This window comes from Rhipicephalus microplus, chromosome 1 (assembly GCF_043290135.1).
Source record: "Rhipicephalus microplus isolate Deutch F79 chromosome 1, USDA_Rmic, whole genome shotgun sequence".
Classification (NCBI taxonomy): domain Eukaryota; kingdom Metazoa; phylum Arthropoda; class Arachnida; order Ixodida; family Ixodidae; genus Rhipicephalus; species Rhipicephalus microplus.
In genome coordinates this window covers 88,563,778-88,575,284 of record NC_134700.1, presented here as the reverse complement: position 1 = coordinate 88,575,284, position 11,507 = coordinate 88,563,778, and the positions used below count along the sequence as shown (strand labels likewise).

At 46.9% G+C, this 11,507-nt stretch overlaps 1 protein-coding gene across 1 annotated transcript; it reads right to left on the bottom strand.

Annotated features, from left to right (window-relative positions):
• Positions 1–695: 695 nt before the first annotated feature.
• On the bottom strand, positions 696–2,178 carry LOC142765496 (uncharacterized). Its single transcript, XM_075866560.1, has 2 exons — positions 1,575–2,178; positions 696–910 (listed from the first exon to the last, which is right to left on the bottom strand). The coding sequence occupies exons 1-2, from the start codon at positions 2,176–2,178 to the stop codon at positions 696–698; spliced, it is 819 nt and encodes a 272-aa protein (XP_075722675.1).
• Between the last annotated feature and the right edge of the window lie 9,329 nt (positions 2,179–11,507).

Sequence of the window (11,507 nt, the reverse complement as noted above, 5' to 3'; positions counted from 1 at the left end):
AAAAGTTTTGCATTCTTCACTGCTTGTTTGGCTGCCTCGAAAGCATTCTGCTGTTGTCTGCCCCAGACCCATTTTACGCCCTTTGCCAACAATGCGTACAAGTGCGCTAGTAAGGTCGACACATTGGACAAAAACTTGCCGTAGTAATTTAACAAACCTAAAGAAGCTTTCAGTTCTCTTACCGAAGTGGGCTGGGGGGCGTCGAGCAGTGCCGTGATGTTGTCGCTTTTGGGGCGTAGGCCGTGTCTGTTGATGCAGTGTCCGAGAAAGGTGACTTGCTCTTGCCTGAACTTGCATTTCTCCCGTCGTAGGCGCAGGCCGTGTTACCTCAGGCGCTGTAGCACTTGCTCCAGGATCCTGCAGTCGTTTGCCTTTTCCGATACAATTATGTCGTCCAGATATACCTGCACGCCAGGGATCCCGCTGAGCACGGCCTCCATGCGCCGCTGAAAGATTGCTTGCGCTGACGACACTCCGAACGGCAGCTTGTTGAAACAGTAGAGACCCTTATGCGTGTTATAAAGGACTAGCCTCTTCGAGTCCTCGTCAAGGGGCAGCTGATTATAGGCGTTCAAGTCCAATGGGCTAAAAACTTCTCCGCCGTTGAGGTTCGCAAAGATATCGTCAACCCGCGGCAGCGGATATTGCTCCATTATGGTAGCGGCGTTCACCGTAAGCCAGAAGTCGCCGCATAATCACACATATCCATCTTTTTTGACTACGGGCACCACTGGTGTGGCCCATTCGGCCGATGTTACCGGTGATAGCACCTCTTCGTTTACCAGCTGATCTAACTCTGCTGATAACATTTGTTTGAGCGCATACGGCACCGTCCGCGCCTTACGAAACCGGGGTCTTGCGCCTTCTTTGACGGTCAGGTGTACCGGTGGCCCTCGGAGCAAACCCAACCCTGGAGCAAAGACATCACTGTACTTTGATAGCATGGTTTCCACCATTCTGTCCGCATTTTCCGCCTGCACACGTCACCTCGTTTCCAGTGAGTACCGGCACGCCTGCCGTATTGAAGCTGCGGATAGTGTCACGGCCGCAAAGCATCGGTCCCGGACAGTTGATAACGAAAAGTTTGGCCTGAATGGTCGCGCCTTTTATGGTCGCATTGAGTTGCAAGTTTTCGTTGATAGGAAGTGGGCCCTTGAAACACGACAGCTTCATTGTTGTGGCTTGCAAACGTGGCCATTTGCCTCGGTGTTGCTCGAACACTGACCGCGGAATAACACTCACAGGTGAACCCGTCTCTACCAACATTGTGCGCGGCACTCCGTTCCAACTTATCTGGCGCAAAATAGGCTTTACGTGCGCGCTGTCCGTCACTTGATACGCAGTCAGCGTGTATAAAGCTTCGCAGTCATCCGAACTCTTTTGTGGGTCTTGCGAAAGGGCGTTCGCTTGTTGCCTCCGATCAGTGTCTTCGTCCGACACTCTACACACTCGTGCCAAGTGGCCGCGTTTCCGGCATCGATGGCACAGTGTTCGTAGATGACGACAATCGTCCGCTTGGTGCGAGGATGCACCACAGCGGGTGCAAGGCCGATGCTCATTGCGAGATAGCCCACTTGCTTTCTTCGACTTCGAACGTGAGAGGCCCGGCCGCACAAAATTCGTTGTGTCGGCTACCGGGGAGGGCAGTGGCTGCATGTGCTGCGCGTTTTCCGCGGCGGCCTCAGCAGCCATTACGAAGTCTTCTGCTTCCTTCAAAGTCAGGGAACCGCGGGTCAACAACAGACGTCTTACGTCGTCGTCTCGAACACCACATACAATGCGGTCCCGCAGCATGCGGTGCAACATGTCGCCGAAATTGCAGTCTTCGGCCATGCGGCGAAGGGCGGCTACAAAATCCCGCACTCGCTCACCTTCTGCCTGTGTGCGCGTGAAGAATCGGCAGCTGGCTGCTGTGCTGGCTGCTGTTTCGTTGACCTGCGGCTCGTAGTGGCTCTGCAGGTGCTTGGTGACATCGCTGTAGGTGAGGTCGTTCACGCTTTTGGGGTGGCATCGTCCCTGAAGTACTTTGACGGCGCCATTGGACAGAACTGCCACCAGCAGGGCTCGTTGTTTTGCCTCGTCTGTGATTTCCTGTGCTTGAAAGTATGCTTCCAAGCGTACCTTGTAGGCGCACCAGCCTCCTTCTTCCGTGAATGCAGGCGCCTGTCCCGGCGCCATCGCTGCCTGTTTCAGCAGCCACGCTTCAAAGCGCCTCCTCCCACCGCGTCGATTCGTGCCTCGTCGCCACTGTTACGTCGCGAGTGAACGGCTCAGTAACCAAACAAGAACAAGGGCGGTTTATTTTGCGTGTCTCGCTTTTATGTGCTCGGCGATGGCGATGACGTCATGACATGATTGGCGACCCGCTTGCATGGCGTAGCACTACCGGTGGCCCTGTTGCTGTTGTTTAGTGCATGATCTATCACAATCCACTTGAAAGCAGCCGTGTAGCATCAGTATCACCCTATAACAAGAAATGATTGCCGACACAAGATACAAAACAGGCCACAATGTGCATTTGCCACTTTTGCTTGGCTTGGATTGAATCTCTGTGCAATAATAGTACGCTTGATACTTAAGAGATGGCGCCGAATGGCGCGTGCTATCATCATCAGCGGCTGGAACGAGCAGACGACATGATTTCGACAGTTTTCGGAAGTGGGATAATTACTCGAGAAAAAAAAAGAAATCGTAGTTTTGTTGGGCGATGTGGAGGGTGCGAGAATTGTGTGAGAGCGAGGATTATACAAGTAAATATGGTACGTATAAACGGCAGAGACACATTGAGCAGGCACGTATTGAAGAGCTTCTACTGTAGAGGTGACTATGATGCTGCGATCATTCAGCCACAATGAAAATGATGGGCAGTATACGAATTAGCCCAAGTCTTCATGCTTGCAGGTTTTCAACGCGTTTTTGGCTTTGCTTATTGCTGTGTTGTGGTTTTGTTTTGAATAGAAAAACAGATGGTTGTGAACTTCGTGATTAGTGAGCCTAAAAAGTCAAGGTGCAGAAGTGGAAATACTGAACGTTTCCTGATTGTCGTCTGGTGATGAAGCAGCTACAAGTCATGCAAAGCCAAACAGAGCCATAAGAACGAAGTATAAACAAAGCCATGTACTGCTTATCATTTCCATGCTCACTGAAGCGCCACGTGTTGCAGTTCCCATAGACACTAGCACCAGAGTTTGTTATAGTGTATTCATAGGAAAATCTGTGATGTGCCTGCCTATGTGCGATAGCTGTATCACCATGCCTATGTGCGATAGCTGTATCACCATCATGATCACCTAGTACTCGCTTTTCGCATCAGGTTTCAACCCAAAGTCTTTATTTTCGTCAGTCAGCTTTACCTGCATCTTAGTTCGATGGCTGCTTTCTAGCCTTTAGGTTGGTGATTGAACTTTCAAGGCGGGCTCGGGAAGCAGCTAAAAACAAATGCTACAACAGTGAAAAATACGGCGCAAGTGACTGGTAGATGAAATCACCAATGATTGCCCGTGCGTGCTTCCCTAATGCTCAAACCCTATGCACATTACGACGACGAGCATGAACGTGAGCTTAGCTGATGACTGATAAGATCCCTACCATTTGTCGTGATAAGACAGCGACAAGAGCAATGACAGCGCACGCGAAGACTTAAAGGGGCCCTGCAACACTTTTTGAGCGTGAACATAAAACACTGCCGATCTTTAGTAGAGGCACCAAACAACACGCGAGCCAAATAATATAGCACAGCACGTGGCCTGGAACTCAAAATAAATTATCAACGTCAGCTGAAAATTGCTTGCTCTTCTCTCGACAAATCACGTTATATGCCCGAAAATCAAATGTCAAGGGCCCATCTATCAGCCATTGGCTAATTTGAACATGGCGTGCTCGCTCATAACAGAGATCACCGCGGGAGGCCGCTACTTGCCCACGCGTGCGCACGCGATCACATTAAAAAAGTTGCGCACTTGAAGTGAAAAAAATTTTTAAAAGAGCGCGCGCGACGTTTTTCTGGGGCCTTGACATCCCTCCCTGTTTAGTTTCTAGCGCTTTCGTCAGGACGAGAGAAAAGAGAATGCAATTGCAGCATGCGACAAATTTTTGTAACTCCACTCGCACTGAACAGATTCTTAAAACTTTTGTTGCGTTGAATTCGTGAGGCAATAAGCTCTCCCGGTGAATGGACCATATGCGAAATTGCTTTGTGCTCTAGCAACACTGCGCATTTTGACCCCGCTGCCATTTTAATGTGGGCGAGCGGTCGACGGCAACGCGTTCGCTAGTACGACCGTATGACTCCTGAACACTTGCTTCACTGCGCTGAGCTACTGCGATGGCCACACCAAGACGTTTCCCAGTGCCCGAACATGTGATGTGGACAAACTGTTTAGGAATCTTGCCACATTTTGCCACTTGTATTTTGATGCATATTTCGGAAAGCGGTGGAAGGATACCTACAAGATATAAGGAAACAAACATTAAGTGCGACGTCATGAGCTAGGTTTCTCTAAGCTGTTTAAACGATTGTTGTTTACAAACACAGGCACTATCACGAATTCATCTCACAGGGAATAGAGGTCCAGTTTTATGTGCATTGCAGGACTAATGATGCACTTGTAATGTGACCCCCTCTCCCTTAGTTTTTTCTGCGCACACTCCCGTTTCCTAGCAGCCTTTCCTAGATATGGCCCTTCACAGCAAGCCTTAAGAGGCATTAGTCACTTGTGGACACTCTAGGGAATTTAAATCAGTTATTTTTTATATCTAAGTAGCTTCAAAGGTTTCTAGGAGCTGCAAGTGTAAGGCAGCCAAAATGCTGAATCCCACACAACTAAGTTATGGCTGTCTCCACAGCCGTATGTTTTATAATGCAAATGAAACATTTTTCAAGTGAGGTGAGTTGCAACACAAAAAAACAGCTGCAACGCAACTGAGCCAAAGAGACTAAAATGCAGAGAATGAATCCCGTCTTATGAATAAATAGGACTGCCGTGCTCTGAACTCATGCAGAACGTCATTCAGTCAAGCCCTGGTGATACTCATGGTGTCAGTTTTCGAAACCTACGGCAGTGCACCCTGCTATCTTTTCGATTTTATTTCGCTGGTAAAGAAAAATTAGTGAGAGGCCCCAATGGAAAAGTTGCGTCCGCGCACGTTGGGCGAATGGAAGTTAAGTGCCTGAGCAGATATTTTTCTGTTCCAAAGTGGGCATAGCCCTTATCTTCCGAATGACTGTTTTATTGCTGCGGGGTGACCGTACTTGTAGACACAATGGAGCTTGAAGGTGGACAAGTAACCGAGCTGCCTTTCTAGAATGCGTGTACGGCATGTTAATCGGAGTAGCGGAAGCTCTGCACGTCTCTGTGCGCAATCACCTTCAAAAATAACATTTCTACGTCGTCTACCTACATGGTGTAATCTCGTCACAAAAAAGTCCGTCCAAACAGTTCGGTTCTGTCACCCTAGTTACTTCACCAGCAGTTGCGGACTCTCTATTCGACTGCAGGGAATTTCCGGGGCTCTTCGATTTACCATCTCAGACTCACCGCGGATAGACTGCGGGTAGTCCAAGGCTTCCCCGAAGTCATAAGAAAATTTGAATGCCGCACATCTTCTCAGCGAGTTCGAGATGGTAAATCGAAGAGCACCACTGTCGTGTAGAGGCCTGACGTAGTGAAAACACCTCGCCGCAGAAGCTGACAAACCTATAAAAACATGGCCTGCCCGCGTAACACAGAAAAATGGTTAGTCCTGCATTGCTCTTGTGCAGCCCGCGCACCGCGGAGATACATGCATCCTAGACTATGCCCATAAAGCTTGTGTACGCCATACCCTGTTTTGCGTTTAAATTATTGCTGCAAAATCGTAATTCATGCCACATACCCTGCTCCTATCGCTGTCTGTGACTCCGCGCTGCTTGCACAGCGGCACACAGCAGTGCACTGGCATTTCGCCAGAAAAAAATTTTGACTGCGACCGTTGAAGCGTTGAAACGCGTACAACCGCATGTGGGTCGCCCGCGCGTAGGGGTCAAGCCTCGCCAGCATCAAAATGGCGAATATGGTACCTGCTGTGTTACTAGATGGCACTGTTAATTTCGCATATTGCCTATTCATTCCATGGTTATTTGAAAAAGTGTTCCAGGGCCTCTTTAAAGAATTTGTCCTTTAGCAATCAAGCTACCTACACCAAGATAGATCACGCTCTTCCTCAAATAAAAGTGCATTGGTTCTGTAATATTTTCAGCTTGTTTGTTTTTTTTTTTCGCACTTATTAGAGCCTAACGTGGTCGCAAATGTACACGCAGCCCATGTAGGCAACTCACCATGGTTGCGTTTACAACTTTCTCAAAAATTTGAAATACTTCGACCACAACTTTTCAAAATAAGGTGCGATTTCTAACGTTCTCTTGAGATTCGTTGTATAGAGATTTTACTGTACACTGGAGTTTTGCTGCTCTACCGCTGAAGCCTAGCTACTTAAAAAGTCTGTCAAGCTTGACACTATGAACCAACTCATAATGAGGGGCATGAAGATTGGCATGAAAGTTGGCATTTAACTAGATGCCCGCCAATTAGTCTGGGCAGCAGTCCTCCATGTGATGTTGTGAGAAAAAATGCCCTTTTTTCAAGCTTCCTGATAGATTGATGGCATTCCAGTACTCTCATCTTTAGCAACAGCCTCTCTGCTTTCGTGATTACACTACAGCCAAATTCGGAAAGCAAAAACCTGTTAAAAAGACAAAAAGACCCTGTGCTGTGCAGGCTCAGCTGATCTCCATATGTCCACGAAATGCAGCAATGCAGTTTGTGAGGGAAATATAATGTGTGGATTTTGATGATTACAGATTGATAAGCCCAGCATAGGGTGATCAAGCCGAATATTAAATGTAAGCCCGTCTGTTTGGTATGGCAGATGAAGCATTAAAATGGAGGGCACTGACAAAATTAAAGCTGAAAACGAATAAGACATTTCAGCTGAGCAATCGTCTTTTGTAGGTACCGATATAAAATATCTGTTAAAGACTACGGCGTAATTTTTTTTATCATGTTACAGTTTCTGTCTTAGAGTAATATATGTTATTCAATGGGGAAGTAGGGGAAATTGCATTTTAATAGTGCATAAAACAGTGAAAGAGCTCCCTCGCTCCGATTGAGTGTGTGACATGTCTTTTTTATTTCCAACGACTCTAGATAAAGCCGCGATATCAGGTTTCTTTCTTAGCTGATAACTTTTCAGTCTGCTCGGCCAATCGATGGCCCTTTGCCTCTGCATACTACTGTTGTCGACGTCGTTTCTATGCAGCCACTTTGTTCGAGACTGATAAGTTCGCCAGACAGACGCACTGCCTTTATTAACAAAAACAGCTCGTCATCGCCCTATTCTGGGCAGTCAGGAATGGAGTGAGCATAACAAACACTTTCATAGTGACCGTATGAGTAGGTTGTATTCGATGATAGGCGAAGCACGGATGAGAAATGCTGATATCACACTATAAAATCAGCACGACTTCACGAGGTGAAGTTAATTATGCAGCACATGACTTCCGTGTCATCATTATCATGTTTGGATGTGTTGTTTACCTTCGTCATCTATTCACGTCATGTGATACCAAATTTAGTATAAGGGGAGCTAACGAAACGGCATCGAGCACGCAATGACCGTGGCATGTTGCCATGTTCTTACATGGCACGCATGTTAGGATTATTATGTTTGCACCATTCATATGTTTTTTCATCTATTGATGTCACGTAACACCAAGTTTGGTTTATGTGAAGTTTGCAAAACGGCAGCGAGCGCATTATGAAGGACCCAATACATACCAATGCAAGGATCACGCGCGCGCACGCTGAGAACAGCGACGCTACGTTAGCGAAACGCGAGCATTATATAGTGTGGAGCCAGGCGCGACAAGCGTTCGTCGGCGTGACCTGATGGCAACCGGTGCAAAATGCGACATGCTGGATTTTGGGCCGATGCGTTGCCCAGACAACACTGGGTCTCCCTCTTTTCGTGGTGGAGTGACGCCGGACGCGCTGAAACGCACATGCGTCAAAGCAATGCAGCGCAGAGCGCGCCTGGGAGTATACGGCAGGACTGGTGCCTGGCGTGGCAGTGCCAGCTTTACGCGACAAAATAAACGCCAGCGAGCACGCGCACCACGTCACGTCAAAATGTATGGCGCCTTAACTGTGGCATGTATTCATGTTCTTACAAGACACGCATTTCATGGTTATGATGTTTGCACCAGTCCCATACCTTTGCCATTCATTGGCGTCCCGTAATACCAAATTTAGCATATAAGAAGCTTGCGAAATGGCCGCGAGCGCATCATCAGTTTGGCATGTATTAATGTTGTTACATGACAAGTATGTCGCGATTATTATGTTTGGATGTGCCATTTACCTATGTCATCCGCTGTCGTCACGTAATGCCAAGTTTGGTACATGTGAAGCTAGCGAAACGACCACGAGCGCATCATGAGCGTAGCATGTAGTCACAATGCCACAAGACACGCATGTCATATTTATGTTTGCACCAGTATCAAACCTTCATCATCCATTCACGCTCCGTAATACCAAATTAAGTATAAGTGAGGCTAGCGAAAGGACGGCCGGTGCATCATGAGTGTGGCATGTCTTAATGTTGTTACATGGCACACATCTCATGATTATCATGTTTGCACCAGCCACATACCTTCGTCATACATTCACGTACTCTAATACTAACTTTCGTATATGTGGCGTGAGAAACGTGAGAAACGTGGTATGCGTTTACAGCTGTAGTAGCTATAGCCTGCATAGGAACACATATGCTACACAAACGCTAGCAGCACAAACGCAACAAACGCGTTTCCAACGCTTTGCATTGTGGCGGTGGCAAGTCACGTTTAAGTCAAGGAGGTAGGGGCTTCAGTTGCTAGGGGCGAGGATAAGCGCGTGCATCCAAAGCTGTTGCTATGGGCGAGGGCGGTGAACAGATCTCGACGGACGCCCGACATTGCCCGACTAAGCAATGCATTCGCGTTCAAAATAGGGCATTGTCATCACCTTCCTTCCATATTATTCGCATAACATGGATTTGCACAGTACTTGGGGTCTGCCAAACTTTTCTTCTTGACAACGAAGATGTCTTTGTGCGGGCAACTCCTGATGTAATGCCCCATCATTCCACACACGAGGCATGATCCGAAGTGGCGGCGACCTTGTGGCGGTGACCCTTCTTCGAAGTTCTTGGCATCGAAGAAGTACGCTTGCAGCAATAGCGGATCAATAAATGTAGTACAAGCATTGGTACAGCGGCTGCATCTGCTTAAGCAGACCTTAATATTGAACAGAGTGAAATCACACTGCAAGAAACATAAATGATACCTGTATTGGCTTGTGCATTTTTATTTTCATCGAAAAGCATTTACAATAGTTGGGAGTCGAACCTTCAACCAGTTTCAAACCAACAAGTCGGCAGTCCAAAACGTAGCAGCCACTGCACCACGATGACGGATTGTCAGCTTCTCAGCAAAACAACGCGCTTTTTTTTTAATCCCAAGAGAATTCTTTTTCTGCCCTGTTATTGGGAATCTAATGAAGCGGAACTTATGCTCACTTTTTTTTTACAAGACAGCAATGCCCTTCTGTGCTTTCGTTGTAAATAAGGGCTTTCAATGAGACTCCATAGCACCATCACCGTGTAGATCGGGTGGCTTGCCACGTAAACAGCTGCATTCATAGCTTTACACTGCTGTCTACAGTCATTTCGCGGCATCAGACTTAACAGGGTTCATGCTCGTTTACGTGACAAAAATTTGGATTTTTCAAGGACTTTCAAGGCTAGGCCTAATATATTCTGAGGACCCTATTGTCGGTCAAAAACCCATTTAACATATTTTCGGGGAGGATGAAGGCTCGAAATACTTCATATTCATCATCATCAGCCTGACTACGTCCACTGCAGGACAAAGGCCTCTCCCATGTTCCGCCAGTTAACCCGGTCCTGAGCTTGCTGCTGCCAATTTATATCCGCAAACTTCTTAATCTCATCTGCCCACCTAACCTTCTGTCTCCCCCTAACCCGCTTCCCTTCTCTGGGAGTCCAATTAGTTACCCTTAATGACCAGCGGTTATCCTGTCTACGCGCTACATGCCTGGCCCATGTCCATTTCCTCTTCTTTATTTCAACTATGATATCCTTACCCCCGTTTGTCCCCTAATCCACTCTGCTCTCTTCTTGTCTCTTAAGGTTACACCTACCATTTTTTTTCCATTGCTCGCTGCGTCGTCCTCAATTTAAGCGGAACCCTCTTTGTAAGTCTCCAGGTTTCTGCTCCGTAGCTAAGTACCGGCAAGATGCAGCTGTTATATACCTTCCTCTTGAGGGATAGTGGCAATCTACCTGTCATAATTTGAGAGTGCCTGCCGAATGTGCTCCACCCCATTCTTATTCTTCCAGTTACTTCAATCTCGTGGTTCGGCTCTGCGGTTATTACCTGCCCTAAGAAGACATAGTCTTTTACAACTTCAATTTCACTATTACCTATCTCGAAGCGCTGCTCCTTTCCGAGGTTGTTGTACGTTACTTTCGTTTTCTGCAGATTAATTTTAAGACCCACCTTTCTGCTCTCCTTGTCTAACTCCGTAATCATGAGTTGCAATTCGTCCCCCGAGTTACTCAGCAATGCAGTGTCATCGTCGAAGCGCAGGTTACTAAGGTATTCTCCATTACCTCTTATCCCTAGCTGTTCCCGTTCTAGGCTTCTGAAAACCTCCTGTAAGCGCGCGGTAATTAGCATTCGGGAGATTGTGTCCCCCTGCCTTACAGCCTTCTTGATTGGTATTCTGTTGCTTTCTTTATGAAGCACTATGGTAGCAGTTGATCCCCCGTAGATTTCTTCCAGAATGTTTAAATATACTTCATATACGCCCTGATTCTGCAGTGTCTGCATGACGGCTGATATTTCTACTGAAATACTTACTATTCGAAATACTTACTATTCAATAAAAACAGGTAGAACACTAGAACAGACTTGGAAAATATGGCTGCAATACATTTTCTCGTTAGGAAAAAAAGCGTATCATGAATGACTCGTATTCTTTGTTAGACACAATATTAATGAGATCTGACTGACAATAATGCCAAGGAAAGTGTTGAGGATTGTATTAGAAGCAATCGTGCTGTAAATGTGAAGAAAGAAAAGTGGATGGAATGATAACCTGCCCTGGGTAAGGATCGTTTCTTCGACCTTCGAATAACGCGACATATGCTCTTCAACTCAGCCACCACGATGGCTATTTTCCCATCCACTTTATTGGGTAGATATATATGTGAAATCAACGTGGGATCGTCTGTCAGTGCCACATGTCACCATGGCGGCAACTGTGGAGCCTTCTTGTCTGTATAGCGTCACGCGGTATCATTAGATGACAGCTGACCAATAATCCCTCCCACAGCATCTTAAGGCTTCAAGTCTGCCAGAACGAGACTTTCTATGAATGAAGGAAGGAATACTTCAATTAAGGGCT

Coding starts and splice junctions, on each gene's coding strand:
- LOC142765496 (XM_075866560.1), bottom strand. CDS start 2,178: ATGGCGCCGGGACAGGCGCCTGCATTCACGGAAGAAGGAGGCTGGTGC. Junction 911..1,574: donor TTCGAAGTCGAAGAAAGCAA/GTGGGCTATCTC, acceptor TCTTTGCTCCAG/GGTTGGGTTTGCTCCGAGGG.